General features: G+C 39.3%; 1 protein-coding gene across 2 annotated transcripts in view; it reads left to right on the plus strand.

The window, feature by feature from the left end:
• ipo13b (importin 13b) overlaps positions 1–16920 on the plus strand; it is a 133117-nt gene that overhangs the window by 48156 nt on the left and 68041 nt on the right. For both annotated transcript variants that reach the window (XM_078218587.1, XM_078218586.1), the window contains 5 exons: positions 1489–1630; positions 5934–6100; positions 8512–8632; positions 11719–11866; positions 13658–13839. In XM_078218587.1, the coding sequence (XP_078074713.1) occupies positions 1489–1630; positions 5934–6100; positions 8512–8632; positions 11719–11866; positions 13658–13839 (760 nt within the window). The remainder of the gene's footprint in view (positions 1–1488; positions 1631–5933; positions 6101–8511; positions 8633–11718; positions 11867–13657; positions 13840–16920) is intronic.

The following is a 16920-nucleotide window of genomic DNA, read 5'->3' on the forward strand; positions in this document are numbered from 1 at the left end:
AAGCAACAACAAAGTACAAGCAATTAAAAAAATATATTTTACTTGTACACTTTAATCCAATCTTAATCTAATAAATAAAAATATGAACTTTATTTCACAGGATGTGAACATCGCTGGCCAGACTAGAATTTTTAATATCCTTCCCTAATTGTCCATGAGAAGGTGGCAATGAGCTGCTGCAGTCCATGTGGTATCAGTTCATCCACAGTGATAGGGAAAGTGTTCCAACATTTTGACCCAGCAACAGTGAAGGAAAAGCAATATAGTTCCAAGTCAGAATGGTGTGTGGCTTGTGGGGGAGCTTGCAGGTGGTGATGTTTCCATTCCTCTGCTGTTCTTGTCCTTCTAGATGGTAGAAGTTGTGGGTTTGGAAAGTGCTGTCAAAGGAACTTTGATGAGTTGCTTCAGTATATCTTGTAAGATGGTACACATTGCTGCCAGTGTGCATCGATGGTGGAGGGAGTGGATGTTGAAGGTGGTGGATGGGGTGCCAAACATCCTTTGTCCTGGATGGTGTGAAACTTCGAGTGTTATTGGAGCTGCACTCTTCCTGACAAATGGAGAGAGTTCTGTCACATTTCTGACTTGTGCCTTGCAGAGAGTGGACAGGATTTGGGGAGTCAGGAAGTGAGTTGCTCTGCAGAATTCCTAGGCTCTGACCTGTTCTTGTGGGCACTATTATATGGCTGGTCTCGTTCAGTTTCTGGTCAATGGTAACTCCCAGTAGGTTGATAATGAGAGTTTTAGTGAGTTAATGCAACTGAATGTTGGGCAAGTGATTAGATTCCCTTTAGTTGGAGGTGGTCACTACCTGGGCACTAATGTGCCGCAAATGTTACTTGCTGCTTATCTGCCCAGGATGTAAATATTTAGAACATGGTTGTGGTGTTGCTGAGGGGACAGAAGCCCAAATATGGGCATTGTGACTAAAGTTAAGGCCAGAGGTCGAGGAAAGTTGTTACCTACCTTGTCAAGTTGCTCATTGTCAGACAATTTTGGAAGGGCAAGCTCTCCATTGAAGCATCGTGGCAGGAACCATTTCCATGACGATCACAAACCTACCACAGATTTAAGGGGATGGTAACCTTATCCTTAGAGCCATGAAAATAATTGACGAATAGAAGGACATTTTAACAAGGCTATAAGGAAATATAATTTGGTAAAATTTCATTTTGAGTAATTTTTGAAATTTCACTGAAGCTTCTATCTTTTTGCGTAGATAAAGTGTGTACGATTTTCTCCACTTAATGTGATGCAATGTTTCAATAAATTTGCTATATTACACTGTTGACCAGTTCGGTGACAATCCTGCCTAGATCCTCGATGATAAGCAGCATGGTGATGATACTAAAATGTGCTTTTAAAAAGATTAAAGCTACAGCTTCCACATTTTCAGAGTTACCTACACATTCTAATCTCTTGAATTATGTTGTAGCCAAGTGTCCATTTGAAACTTTCTGACTCAATGTTTGTTTGTCCCCTGTGCAGAGCCTTGTTGGAGCAAGTGGAACATTGGCAAACTTTTCTAGCACTTGTCAACATGATCATGTTTTGCACAGGAATTCCAGGCCACTACCCAGTGAATGAAACTACAAGTTCTTTAACCCTTACATTCTGGTATACACTTCAGGTATGAGCGATATTTTCATATTGAGTAAATGCAAATAAGACATGCCAATTTCTAATGTAAATTTTCAGCTAAAATGTAACTTTGAGCTAGTGAATGGTCTAATTTCATTGGATAGTGAGCAGTCTTGCACAGCTGCTTACAAAAAAACTTTGATTCTTCCTAATTCTGAGGGTGAATTTGGAAATATTTGAACACGTTGTGCCACCAGTTTCCTTTTTAATTACTTTTTCCCTTCCCTCCTGTAGGGTTAGATTTTTCTCTCCCTCTGTCCCTCCCCCTCTCCAATGTGCATTGTTCGTGTTGACAAAAATAGTAACTTGCGTGAAATTAAGTATTGGAGGTTAATGCTGCAGATGAGACTTTTTGAAGCAAGTAACATTGCAAGGAATAAATGGTGCTCTGTTTGATGATTCAACTTTAGTGAGCCCAGTATTAAGACTCTGAGCTTTGGTGAAAATGTTGTATTATAAATAATAGTGTTTGAATATTCAGATTTTTCTTTGCTCCATGCCAGTGATCTATTATCCATGTGCCCACCACATCATACCTGGCCCACTTTTATTTGCCCAAAAACAAGTAACTGACCCAGTTGGTGCTAGATGTATTTCCATTGTTGAATCTACTCCACCTCCTCAAATGGCAACAATCTCCGGTAGTATTATTCAGCAAAATTAATATGGATCAGAGTTAAAAGATGGAACAATTTATGACATTTTCTAGTTAAGATCTAATTAGAGATTGAAAATTGTTTACCATTATTGGTCAGTTTTCATAGAATCTTAGAACGATACCAATCGTGCCTCTTCCCATTGGGTTAATTCCTCTGTTTTTTAATGCTATGTCTTTATTAGCTTTCATTTATTAATGTGCATTTTTCCAATTGCTAATTAGTTAATGTCTCTAAAAGTTCTCTCACCATTAATGTTTGGCTGCCTGGCCTGTAATTGCTGGTTTTATTTCTCTTCCCTTTTTTGGACATACAATCCTTCGGTTGTTATGATTTCAAGGGAGACCATGAACTTTTTAAAAAGAAATACAAACTCCCAGTTTGTTAACTGAGAATTATGCCGCAAGGTTTCATGCTTCATGCAAAAACAAGAGTTAAACAATGCAAGTAGCACTTAACACCATATATTTTCTAAACAATTCATTTTTGTAAGATGGAAAATCTCAACAGGATACTTGGTGTTCTACTTTTATTTTCACCCAAGAGTTATCTTATCCTTTCCATGATATTGAGGAATGCTTCACTTTTCTTCTGGGATCAAACCGAGGTGTGCCACAGCTCTTAGGAATTCACTTTGATTATCCTCTGTTTTCCTGCCATACTCCCAGGAATGAGCTTTCTTGCAGTCATTCCATCAGCAACTGGCTAGGAGACCTTCCAATTCTCCTTTAGCGCTTCACTGTTGTGGACATCCCAGCTGAAGCATGGGTCTCGCTGCTTTCTTTTTCAGTGACTCCACAATCAGAAAACGCCCTTGTTACTGATAACCCTTTGCTTCTGGTCTGCAGCTGCTGGTACCTTTCTTTCTCTGCCTATTTGCAAGCTGTTGCAGCTGTAAGCTGCCCGTTTCAAAGCTGATTCCAAGCTGATAAACTGCTTCTATGAAAAGTCTCACAGTAAATCCAAAGTCAAAAGAATATTTCCTTGCGTAGCTGTTTCTGTGGAAACATTGCACACCTGCGCTGTCCCAGATAGAGATTTCAACAAATCAATTCCACTTTTACACCTGTCCTGTAATCTGAAAATTATAACGTAATTTTTTTGTTTTCCTCGTTTACCCGTTACATCCAAACCTCCCTTTAATATGGGATCCACATGAATAACTTAAACTCCTAATGACGACAACTGTCGACATCTCTACTAAGAAATTCCCAAGGGCTATCTTTTGATTTTCATAGTAACTTCTTCATTGCAGTGTTAATGTAAGCTTATTTGTGGCAATGATAAATAAAATAAAAATTATTTTCCCACTTCCCACATAACTTTGACCCTATGCCCAGTATCTCATCTGCTAGTCTGTGTTTATTTAATGAATGGCCTGCAGCCAAGATAGGGAGCAAGAAAGAGGGCTTGTGCCAGAACGCTTGCCGGAGGACGAGGTCACACACAGATTCTGCTGGAGAGAACTCCGACGAGGACTTTGGGGCTGACTACAAAAAGATCTGATTAGTATACTCCGTGAAAGGCTTGATGAATTGGTCAACTCGTGTTCAGTGTCCAGAAGCATGGAGAGTTCCAGGACAAACGTGACATAAGGTTTTTTGCAGAGCTTGAAAGCAGTGGTCAATTCCATTTGCGCGGTAATGAAACCAATCATGATGCAACTTTCATTGTAGCAGAAGTAGCTTCCACCAAAAGCCTGAGTGCTGCAAGATTGAAGTCATGCAGGCTCAACTTGCTGAAAATCATGGCTGCAGTTAATTGTGTTCAAAGGGGCAATGTTGGGTTTCACAGCGTCCAAAAATCTTTCTTACCACAAGTTGCTTGGATTGCAGAGACACCATCCCAGGGGAGCGGTAGTGGATCTATGGCATACTGACTAGCTATCACTCTGAAGGTGGCTGCATTCGTGCTCTGCCAGTGCTCGTGCTTTTTCATGTTAGCCACTTGGCCCAGACTGCTGCTGCTCATGTTGAGATGCTACAATTTTAAGCTTGACCTTCTGGTCCAAAGTTGCTTGAAGTCACCCTCCAAAGCCATCTCCCAACTCATCCATGGAAATACAACCTGCCACCAGGCATATTGCTGGGGTAACACTGCACAAGAGCACTAAACAAGGGAATGCATAAGGATTGAATAGTTTACATTTATATGCAGTAAGGCATGAATTCATTGGTGAATTTGGTTTGGAATGTTTATTTTGCGATGCCGTTTATTTTTGCATTGTGGCCAACATGATGGCCAGAGATGGGGAAGTTAAGAAATGTTAGACTAATGATGATTGAAGACTTGGGGTTGCTGTCACTGGTTTCTCACTCCAATTGTACTTTGTCAAGCTGAGCAGCAAAGGATTTTCAGGTTGCCGTTGCCTTTCCTTTTGCCTCTCTCTCTTCCAGCTGCTTGTCCTGCGCTTTGTGGCATCTACTCATTCTTCCAGTCAGTTTTATTTTAAGGAGAAAGCCTACTGGCGCACTTATGACTGGGAGCAGGAGGTTTCAGCAGAAGCCTTGAAGTCAGAAAAATGTCCCTCAGCACTTGCCACACCATTCCCTGTAGACTTTCTCACTTGGAACAACAATGAAAACATCAAGCACCTCGTTGAATTGTACCAGCAGCCAAACCTGAAATAACCTGTGAGCAGTTGATCAATATGTTAAAGAGCGCTCAGTGCTCCCACCAAGAGTGCGCTTCAGGCACCCATCCTAATTTGTGCCTGAAGTTGCAGTAAGGACCTGACTTTAGAAAATTGAGTTTCCATCTGAGCATGCCTAGAATCTGTTACAAGCTATTTGGGTCTAAATTGCACCTGTAGTAGAAATTTTTATGCAGACTCAAATGATTGAAGAAGGGTATGAGAAAGATGGTTGCTTCCCCACCACAGAGAGTTGTGAATGCTCAGTCATTGATAGAAGTTGATAGACTTTTGGATACTCTGAATTGAGGGATCTGGCTGTAGTGTGCAAAGGTGGAGTTGAGGTAGGAGAACAACCATGATTTGTTGATTAGTGGAACAGACTCAAAGGGCCAAAAGGCCCACTCCTATTTCTCTTGTTTTCTATGAAAGCATTAATATTAATCATTTAAAATACATCTCTAATTGGATAAACTTGCATTTGATGAGTTTAAGGTGTGGGAATTGCACCATTCCTTTGTTTTAAGTTTCTATTTTCTCATGCAACTCTTCAATTCATCCATAATCATCCAATCCTATTGCTGTGCTATTTCCAAATACTTTATCATTAATTCAGTTGAGTTTCCTTGAACGCTGCTGATTTTTCACAATTTTAGAAAAACTGCAGTTTTTTTAAGTGTAATACTTTTGACATTAACTTTGGGAATGTTTGTTTTGGGCTTCTATTTAAAACTATGGCGATATTATCTGTTCACAAATCAAAAGCATAGTTCTCAATGAAAAATGTTCCTTTTTAAATAGTGATATGTTTCCCTCTTTGCCTGTTTATTAATGGAGGAATGGAAGATATATAGCTAGGGATTTTCTCAGTTAAAACTGGAAGGGAACCCTTTATGCTTTTTGTGAAAAGCGTGTAAAGCCTCATTAGTCCTATATTTCATTCTGCTCCATTTTTTCTTTTTTAATAGCTTTAGTAAATATTTCCTTTTTTGTCTGACATCTAGGATGATATAATGTCATTTGAAGCTGAGAAACAGGTGGTGTATCTGCAAGTTTATCGTCCTGTTTACTTTCAACTAGTTGATGTTCTATTGCACAAGGCTCAGTTCCCCTCTGATGAAGAATACTCCTCCTGGTCTTCCGATGAAAAAGAGCAATTTAGGATATACAGGTGAGAAAGTGATGTATATTTGTTTTTAAAGAATTGTTTACAACTGAACAGTTTTTATTTGGAAATTAACTGAGGTATCTATGGTCCTTTAAAGTTGCATGTTCTTTTTGAGGCTTGCAATTTTATTTTGAAACTCCTTGATCATTGAATAGAAGCATCATAGAATCCCTATAGTGCCGAAGGAGGCCATTTGGCCCATCGAGTCTGCACCGACCACAATACCACCCAGTCCCTATTCCCGTAACCCCACATATTTACCCTGCTAATCTCCCTGACACTACAGTCAATTTGCATGGCCATTCAATCTAACCCGCACATCTTTGGACTGTGGGAGGAAACTGGAGCACCCAGAGGAAACCCATGCAGACGTGGGGAGAATGTGCAAACTCCACACTGATTGTGACCGGAAGCTGGAATTGAACCCGGGTCCCTGGAGCTGTGAGGCAGCAGTGCTAGGCGCTGTGCCACCGTGCCATGGTGATAGCTCGATGCAGTCGATTAAATGTACGCTAATCTGGTGTAGTGTGTAATTGGGTGTTGTAGAAGCCTGATTGATTTGATTGATTGATTTATGCTTCTGAGTTATTTATTCAGTGAATTCCATGATGTCATCTTTGTTATCAGAAGAAGACCACCTTATATATAAGTCGGTGTAAAATTCCAAATAGAGGAAGAAGAGCGTTTGCTTTCTTTTTGGGGGGAGTTCATCAATGGCTCGGACAACACATTCAAATTCGTGAGCAGCTGAGCCACACTGAACTGAAAAATCTTGGGATTAATCCCAGATCTCTGAGTTGGCTGATCATAGAGTGATCATTACAGTATGGGCTACTATAATTGGCCACACTTCTGAGCAAGGGAGAAAATCATTCATGTTGTTTGCTTCTGGTCATTATGTAGTGATCTTTGCTTAACTGGCATGTGAACAAGTGAGAACAAGATTGGGATTGGCTGTGGTTCGGTAGCTGCTGACACTAGCTATGAATGTTTAGAAATGCTGAAGATTGTTGGGGAGAAGTATTGAAGAGTTTTGAGAAGGCATATGACTTGCACAAAAAATTGTCAACCTATGAAGAAAGATTGTTTATTTTTATGTTGGCTTAAGAGGTGGTTATGCCAACCACCTTAGTCAGAGGTTGCAGGTTCAAACCAGGTCACGAGCATGTAATCTAGGTTTTTATTTGAGTGCGGGTTTTGAAAGAAACAATAAACCAAAAAGTATTGTATTGTTAGAGTTACTGTCTTCTGGCTGGGACGATAAAACAAGATCCCTTATGCCTATTGAGGTTGATATAAGAGATACCATGGCATTATGCAAAGAAGGGCAGAGGAGTTCTGTTGGTATCCTAGCCAACATATTGCTCAATGAACATTACTAAGGCAAACTATCCGGTCAGTTATCTTTTTGCTATGTGCAAATTATTTGCCATGTTTGCCCACGTAGCAACTACAACTACAATTCAAAAGTAATTCATTGGCTGTGAAGTGCTTTTCCTGAAAATGAGAGGTGTCATACCCAAGTTCCCTTTTCCTTACTTTTTCAGCAATATATATGAATAAATTTCTCCTTTTTAATTTAACATGTGGTAAAATTATTCAAAACTTCTGATTGCAAACTTGATAAGTCTGTCAAAATCAATCACATCAAGGGTTCTGCTTTAGCTAGATTGATCTCTGGGATAAGAGTTGTGCTCTAACGAGTGATTTAAGCAGAATGGATGGATTTGTTCTGTGGAGTGTAAAGGGATGTGGTGAGCTCTTTGAAATGCACACAGTTCTGAGACAGCTTGACAGGATAAATTCTGAGAGGCTGTTTCTTGTGCTTGGAAACTGCAGTCATATTCTCAGGAAAGTTGGATTGGGGAGGGGGTAGGGGTGGGACTGAAATGAAGAGAAATGTTTCACTCTGAGGATTGTGAATCTTTGGGATCATCTTTCCCAAAGATTGGTGAATGCTCAATAAAGAGCATTTCCAAGGCAGATTGATTAGATTTTTGGATGTTAAATAAATCAAAGGATATACAGATTCAGCAATAAAGGAATTTGAGGTGGGAGACTAAACCACAATCTTATTAAATGGTGAAGGAACCTTGGAACCATATGGCCTACATTTACTCCTATTTCTTGTGTTCTCCTATCAAACTCCTCTTAAATTTCATTAAAACTCAACCTACCCCTATGCTTGTAGTTTTGTATGAGTTAGTGAAGAAATTGAAATGAGGACATTTAACTGTGTATTCACCTTGGAGTAGTACGAGATAATTGACATCTGTTCAACTTCATTTGAGTGGTAAAATAATTCTAATTGTTTTAAATCATAAATGGGATTTTCAGATGTTTAAAGCATTTGTTTGGTTGTAAACAATTAATTTTGCTTTATTTCAAATAAAATTTGTATTTTTCCTTGGTAGGGTTGATATTTCTGATACTTTGATGTATGTATATGAGATGCTGGGAGCTGAATTGTTAAGTAATCTATATGACAAACTAGGAAGACTTTTAACTAACACTGAGCAACCAACCTCATGGCAGGTGAGTATTACATTGCTGCATTATTGCGCTGATAGTTTATGTAAAATAGTTCAGCTTATTAGAAATGTATACTTAATTTTACGAGAGTGTTGAATAGGAGTTTCAGAATAAACACCATTCAACTAAGTTTCATCACCTGGTAGTCTGATGACTATTGTATAAAGTGGACCACTTAAATATGCTGTCTATATTTGAGGATTTATAAACATGAGACTTGTATCTAAGATTTTCAGCATTCACAATCATTTGAAATGGTTTGGGAGCAACATAAAAGAAGTGAACGCTAGTTTAGCATTTTCTTTTCAATTTTTAAAGAGGGGTTACTATTTTAAAATGCTATGCTTTTTAGTGTTTTTAATGAGCATCATGTGTGTCATTTCATTCAGTTGCCTTAATTTGAAATTTAATTGTCTAAGTCATTTACTCATGCTTGCCTGATTCTTGTTTTAAAGAAAAAAAGCGAAACTGTCTCTTGCATCAAATCTATTGCAGATTCAGAACAGCGTTAGTCTCATCCACGGTGCTATTTTTGCCAGTCTTTTGGCATTTAATTTACTGGATAACTCTGGAGAGTCAGCATGGACTTGATGGGCCAAATGGTCTCCTTCTATACAGTAAATAAGTTTATGATTCGATGATGAATGGCACCAAGTCTGATGAGATCCACCTGCATGCAATGGACTGAGTTAACTCCTCAGTGACTAACTATAAAAAAGGGTCTGTCAGGTGTTGTTAACTCCATTTAATTGTATTACTTTTATTCATTCTCTGGGTGTGGGAGTTGCTGCCAAGATGGGCACTTACTGCCCACCTCTAGTTGCCCTTGAGGTAGTGGTGGGCTGCCTTCTTGATGTGTTGCAGTCTTTGTACTGAAAATACTCCCAGAGTATTGTTAGGTACCATTGGCCCAGTGGCAATGAAGGAATGACAATGTATGCCCAAATTGTGATGATGCGTATGACTTGGAAGAAAGAAGTGCTGATGTTCGAATGCAGCTGTTTTCTGGATGCTAACCATCACAGGTTTGAGAGATGCTGCTGAAGAAGCATTGTTGCTGCAATACATTCTGAATATAGTATGTGCTCTATGCTGGGGGTGGAGTTGAATGTTTAAACCAGTGGATGTGGTGACAATCAAGCAGGCTACTTTACTTTATCCTGGATACTGACTTCAGATAGTGTTGAGCTTAATTTCTGGAGCTTCATGCACCCAGGGAAAGATGGCTATTTCATCACATTCTTGACTTGTGCCTTGTAGATGATAAAGCAGCTTTGCGAAGTCTGCAAAGAAACTCACCATAGAATACCCAGCCTCTGACCTTCTCCGGTAGCCATGGCATTTATGTAGCTGATCCAGTTAAGTTTCGAGTCATAGAGGTATACAGCACAGAAAAAGGCCCTTCAGCCCATCACACTTGTGCTGGTCAAAGACAAACCACTTAACTATTCTAACCCATTTTCCAGTACTTGACCCACAGCCTTGTATGCCTTGGCATTGAAAGTGTACATCTAAATACTTCTTGAATCTTGTGAGGGTCTCTCCCTCTACCAGCCTTTCAGGCAGTGAGTGCATGTACACCGGTCCCTTCAGGTAGCAGGACAAGTGGATTAAGTGTGAAGAAGGCACATGGTATACTTGCCTTTATTAGCTGAAAGTCCATGATGATTCCCAGGAAGTTGATGGGGATAGGGTGTGGGAGGGAATGTGGGTGGAGTTGGTGAAGGTAATGCTGTCAGGGAGAGGTGATTATGCTTTCTCCTGTTGGAGATGGTCACTGCTTGACATGTGCAGCATGATTTTTAATTGTCCTGAGAAGACAAGCCCGGGTATTGTCCAGGATACTCTGCATGTGAGCATTAACTGCTTTGTTAAGAGACTTGCGAATAGAGTTGAACACTGAAATTATCAATAGCATTGCATCTGTCATTATAATAAAGGGTAGGTCATTAATAAAGTAGTAAAGCCAGTTGAGCCAAAGATATTGTCCTGAAGAACTCATGCAGATAGCCTGAAATGACTGTCATCGAGGTCTTCAGCACTACAACTGGGATATTGTTGGGGCCAGTAGACTTCACTTTGTTCAATGCACTTAGCTGTTTAATTTTGCACCAGAAAAAAATTTTAATTGACTGAGATGTGATTTTTGTGATGGTCGAGTCTGCAGGAGGAGGCAGAGAAGGATCATTACTCGACACTTCTGGTTAAAGGTGATTGCAAATGCTTCAGTCTTGCTTTCTACACTTGTGTGCTGACCTCTGCCATCATGGAGCATGGGGATGTTCATAGACCTTCCTCCCATTTAATTACTCATCACCACTTGTGACTGGTTGTGGCAGGACTGCAAATCTTTGATCTGATCCCTTGGTAGCCGGATTGTGTAGTTCTGTCCATACCATGCCATTTCCGCTGTTTAAAAATAATAAACACCTGCCTTTGAATAGTTTTTCATGATCTTAGGAAATCACAAAGCATTTTAGAAGGAACAAAGCACCCTGAAAGCGCAGTCGATGTTGTAATGTAGAAAATTTTCAGCATTCATGTAGCCCTGTGGTTTTAACTTGCAGTTGGGCAGATCCTGTACAGCGGTAATTACAGGTTGCCACTGGCATCATTCTATATAGTGTGATTGATTTTATTATTCCAGCTTTAAAATGTATGGAATTATGATTTTGGACCCTCCCATATAAGCAAGCAACTTAATAGTATAACAATGTTCTCACATTTCAGTGCAATGACAGTACCTGGTGAAATTTTCTCGACATATTTATTTGAATAACTGGAAGCTTAAAAGTAATTTGATATTTTGAAATGAAAGCTAGAAAGGCTGACCTGGGATGCACACACAATATAGCATCAGCTTAGAAATCTTGATAATCTACTGACCCAATAATTCCTCTTAAAAAGCCAAATGCAGATTGAACTAGGCCAAATAACTCCATGTTGATGGTGCAAAGTAGATAGCCATTGACTGTTTTATGAGTTTAAGACTAAGCGCGAGTTATTTCTTTGAATGTTTAAAGCAAAATATTGGCAAATACTAGTTTTGTTGCACTGTGTAACTTTTTTTTCTCTCTCTCCTTCTTTAGCACATTGAAGCCTGTTTGTATGGGTTTCAATCTATTGCAGAAACCAATGACGTCAACTATTCGGATGTTATTCCAGGCTTGATCGGACTTATCCCAAGGATAAACATCAGCAATGTGCAGCTAGCTGACACTGTGATGTTTACTATCGGTAAATGACTTTACTTTGAAGATATTTTCCAGTGGGAGATAGGTATTCTTAATAAGAAGTTGGGTCTAACTCTAAAGATGTGCCAATGAAGTAAGCTGAAACCTCTGATAGTACACGACTTTCTCAGTTGTACATGCAAGTGTCCACATGGATTATGAACTTAAGTCTCTGAAGTGGAACTGGAGCCTTCTGTCTCAGAAGACAGAGCTATCTTTTGAGACAAGATATCTGCTCAATGCTTTTGAAATAGCCAAGGATTAAATTTTGAGGTCACTGAGTTTTAATAAGCTCAATTTTCAACGTGAATAGTCACTGAGCAGTGTTCATAACAGTGATAAACTATAAAACTAAAATCTGAGAGTACAAATTGAAGGAAGCCAAGCTCAAAATGACTAGCACTCTCATCAGACTGCACCTAAGTACTATGCCCAGTTCAGCTCGGCGAGAAGAGAAACAGGCTCTGGAATCTCTGCAGATTGTTGTGATGATCTCTTAGAATCAGAGGGCTAAGTTGTGAGGAATATTTGAAGAAATTTTGGCTTTACAGCCTTGAAATGGGAAGGATTATGATGTGAATAGTCTAGAAAGAGTAGATTTGTAACACAAGTTCAAACTAACTCAAAACCGTAGGACCATTAGAAGAAACTAATAAGAACAAATTAGGAAGATAGCAGGAAATTCTTCAAAGTAAGAATGTCCAACTCGTAGAATGGATTTCCAGATGAGGGAGTGGGTAGAAAACCTCTGGAATTACTGTAAATAGTTGTTGGATGCTGTTATGCTGAGAAATTAAACTATTTGTGAATGAGTCAGGTAAGATGCACCTAATGATTTTGCTCATGTTTTTCTCAAGATTGTGCAGTAGCAGATTAAAGTTAAAGTTTATTTATTAGTCACAAGTAAGGCTTACATTAACACTGCAATGAAGTTACTGTGAAATTCCCCTAGTCGCCACACTCCAGCACCTGTTCAGGTCAATGCACCTAACCAGCACGTCTTTCGAACTGTGGGAGGAAACCGGAGCACCAGGAGGAAACCTACACAGACAAGGTGCAGACTCCATACAGTCAGTGACCCAAGCTGGGGATCGAACCAGGGTCCCTGGCGCTGTGAGGCAACAGTGCTAACCAGTGTGCCGCCCCGGACAGTCAGTATATGGACAGTCAGTAGTTATGAGGTTTTGGTTAAGGCATGTTGCTGTGGACAACACCTGACAATGATTATGTGAGCATTCAAAGAGCTTTCTCCATGAGTGACAAAAGATGTATCGAATGGTTAAGGAACTTGGAATTAAATTTGTGATCCTCTGTGAATTGGGACTGATTAATTCCTGTTCATTGTGAATGAAACTTTTGCTTACAAACTTTTGACCCTGGCAGAAACTCCATTCCAATTTGAAAAGATATTCATACTATGATGGGGTGAACCGTTCTGGCAGTTCTCATTATTGTTAAGTTTGCTTCTTGCCTGATTTTTGGTAAACTGCCTGTTGCATGTACATAGTATCTATCTGTGGAATAAATATGACAATATCTAGTTATTAAAGTTGGAATGGACATAGTGACTGCTGTCACATTGAGTGATTACAATTTGGACCTTGACCTTGTAATTTTGATCATTCTAGATTGTCACAATTCTATAATTGCTTCCTTGTATCCCTTTTCCTGCTTAAGGTCTAGAAATCAGTACTCTTCTGCTAACTGCTCTACTTAAATGACAATTTGTGTGCAGTTTCATAGTCACAGGTTGATGGCTATAACTTTTTTAAACTACTTCTAATCTTGTCTGCAGGTGCACTAGCTGAATGGCTGGCTGATCACCCAGTGATGATTAATAGTGTATTGCCATTGGTTTTGCATGCTTTGGGCAACCCAGAACTTTCCATATCCAGTGTTTCCACACTGAAGAAGATTTGTAGAGAATGCAAGTATGACCTACCTCCCTATGCCGCTAATATTGTGGCTGTTTCTCAGGTAATGATCATGGAGATTTAAAAAGCTCAGTTTGCAGTAGGTAGTTACTGCAGTAGTTTACATTTAGGAATTGAACTTAAAAGTTCTTGTGATATCACTTCAAAATTAGAGACAGTGGAATTTTCTGTCAATTAACTATTATTGAGATGCAGTAAATTTGTATTCATCGGGACTGCTCTCTTTCTCAAATGGCACAGACATGATGGGTCATATGGCCTCCATTGATAGCTTAAATTTTTGATGTTTCTATTTTTATGTTTACCTTTTCAGCATGGTGTCATGTGAGGGCTATGCCACATATCGGCAAGACAGGTGATGTTTGGGGCTAGCTTCCCACATGTGGGTTTGAAGGCAGGAGAGCGCACAAAATCCAGCGGATGGCCTGTTCACTGCCTATCCAACTGCCCCTGCCCTCACTGCAATTTTACCAGTGTTGAGGTTGGCATCAGGCAGATTACTTGTCAATGGGCCGGTTGAGTCTCTTAAATGGGCAATTAATGTCCGCAAGGGCCTCACCCTGCCATCGGAATTAAACCAGTGATGGAAGATGCCCATGCCAGTCTGGCGGGTTTGTCCAAAAGGATGTGCCTACTTGAGTGGCCCCCGGGGCCCTTTGGAGCCCCGAACCCCCCATCCCAAGTTCCCACCCCCATGACCTCTCAAATCTCATCTCCCCCCTTGCTGAACATCCTTTCAAAAACCCATAGACTTTAAAAAGTGTCAATCCATCGCTGAGTACCTGCTTGGGCTCAAAATGCAGTAGTAGCAGAAGCCATGTTGGTGCTTCCTTGGACAGGCTTCCCCTATCTAACCTTTTAGCCAGGGTGAGGTGGAGACTATATAAATTCAGCCCTTTTGTTTTGGAGTCACTCTACTGACAAAATAATTGGAGAGGTATTTTCTTCAATAATACACATCTCCCAATGAGGAGGAAAGAAAAGTCCATTGATTAGAGAGAAGCCAATATTATTATTTTTCCTCCTGTCTATGCCTTAGCTTTGTTTACTGGGGCAATAGCTAATGATATAAATTCTCCAGTTGCGTGATTATATTTGTATTACAACTGATGTATAGTGTGAAAATATCTGGGTGGCATAATAGGAATGAGTCTTTGCTAACTCTTTAGAGTCAAGCACAGAGTTGCATGAATGAAGGTGAATGGAAACTTGATTTCATAAATTATTTTTCAAAGAAAAGATGTGATGTGACAGTGTTATTACCGTAAGGGACATAGTTTTATGGTTGTAAGTTCATTTAACCTATCAATAGTGTGCAGCAGAAATGATAGTGGTCATTTAAATGTGATAATTCTTTAATAAACAATGGGAATGTTTGACTTGTATAAACTTGTTTTTTTCCCAAGTTTATGATAAAAGAAATCAGTTAAGTTTATTATGATGAGAAAGGAACATAGGAGATCTACATAAATTAAATAGTTGGGCAGAGAAAGGGCAAATGATTTTTTTAATAGATATACGTACATTGGAATGAGAAATTAAAGTTTCATTATTGATCTATTACTTTTTTTAAAAGGAGCTCAACAGTAGCTCATTATTAGTACGCCTTTCTGTGATAAAGTTGTGGAACTGCACCCTTTTTCTTCATTTATTTGTGTTGTACAATTTTATCTTTTTCTCCCCCTCATTTTCTTACTCTTCTGAGATGCTGACACCTTCCAGTAAGGTTCACTGGATAACGATCATGAACAGAGAAATGCTTTCTGATTGTTCCATCTTCCTTGCCAAGGCTCTAGGGTCAACTGTACTATCCCAGTAAAACTAAATTTAACACAAACCAGGAATCAAATCTAAAATTTTCTGGCCTCCTTTAGCATTGTGCTACACCATGCAGTGTTTTTTTCCATTTGATCAATGGGAAAATTCTTAATTCATTTTAAAGAGCGATTGATATTGCAAAATGCAGAATTAACTGGTATACTGAAATAGCAAAGTTATTGCACTGAGTTAATGGCTGTACAAATGTTGCTTTAATTTTTTGTGGGTCCTCCCAAGCCAAAACCTGAATTGGACCCAAAAGAAATTCTCTTTTTTTTTATAAAGAGCGGCATGTGTTCCCCTTAGTTGAAGGGTCAGTCATGAGGGGACGTAGATTCAAGGTGAGAAGCAGGAGGCTTAGGGAAAACCTTTTTTTACCCTGAAGGTGGTGACGGTCTGAAATGTGCTGCCTGGGAGAGTGGTAGAGCCCCCACATCCTTTAAAAAGTATCTGGATGAGCACTTGGCACATCATAACATTCAGGACTATGGGCTAGGTGCTGGCAGATGGGATTAGTTGGGATATCAGATGTTTCTAATGTGTTGGTGCAGACTCGATGGGCTCTTCTACGCTGTATGATTCTATGATTTTAGTGGTTTCCCTCAGATGTTACCCATAGACAGTGGATGTAGAATGAGTGGGTGGAAAACTGTTAGGAAGGAGACTATCTGAACCTCCCACTCTATTAAATAAAATCACAGCTGAACTTGCACATCAATTCCACTTTCCCGGCAAATCCCTAGAGTTCCTTATTGTCCAATCTCAGTCTTGAATATACTCAATAATTAAGCAGAATGCTATGTTCAGTTTTACTGACAAATTTAATAACTAGCATCATTAAGGTGTTGAATTCATGACTTGCTTTTTTTAATCTATTATTGCTAGGCTCCCTTTTTCAGAAGAAAATTTAAGTGCAAACTGTTATTCCCTGACTTTGTTTTAAAACGAGATAATTTGTATTCCAAGGAAAATGTAATTTTTCCCCTTTAATTTGTCATTACCCTTTATAAGACATAAGTTGATTGAAGCCTTGAAGAAATTGAAAATATTAATATTTATATGTTATAAATTCTAGATAGTCAAGTAAGTGCTGTTCATCCAGCAGAAGAGACTCTTCAGTTATTGGCAATAAAATAAAACTAAATTTACTCCAACTTGTAAATCAAAGAAAAAAGGTTTAATAAAGAAACATCATTACTCTGACACTTGAGGCCTCACCCTGGGCCATTCCAAGCTCCTGCAAGCCCCGGCAGCAGCTTGCTTATACTGAGTCAGCTGACCGCCACATCATTTTGTCATTGGTTAC

Source organism: Mustelus asterias, chromosome 8, assembly GCF_964213995.1.
Source record: "Mustelus asterias chromosome 8, sMusAst1.hap1.1, whole genome shotgun sequence".
NCBI classification, from domain to species: domain Eukaryota; kingdom Metazoa; phylum Chordata; class Chondrichthyes; order Carcharhiniformes; family Triakidae; genus Mustelus; species Mustelus asterias.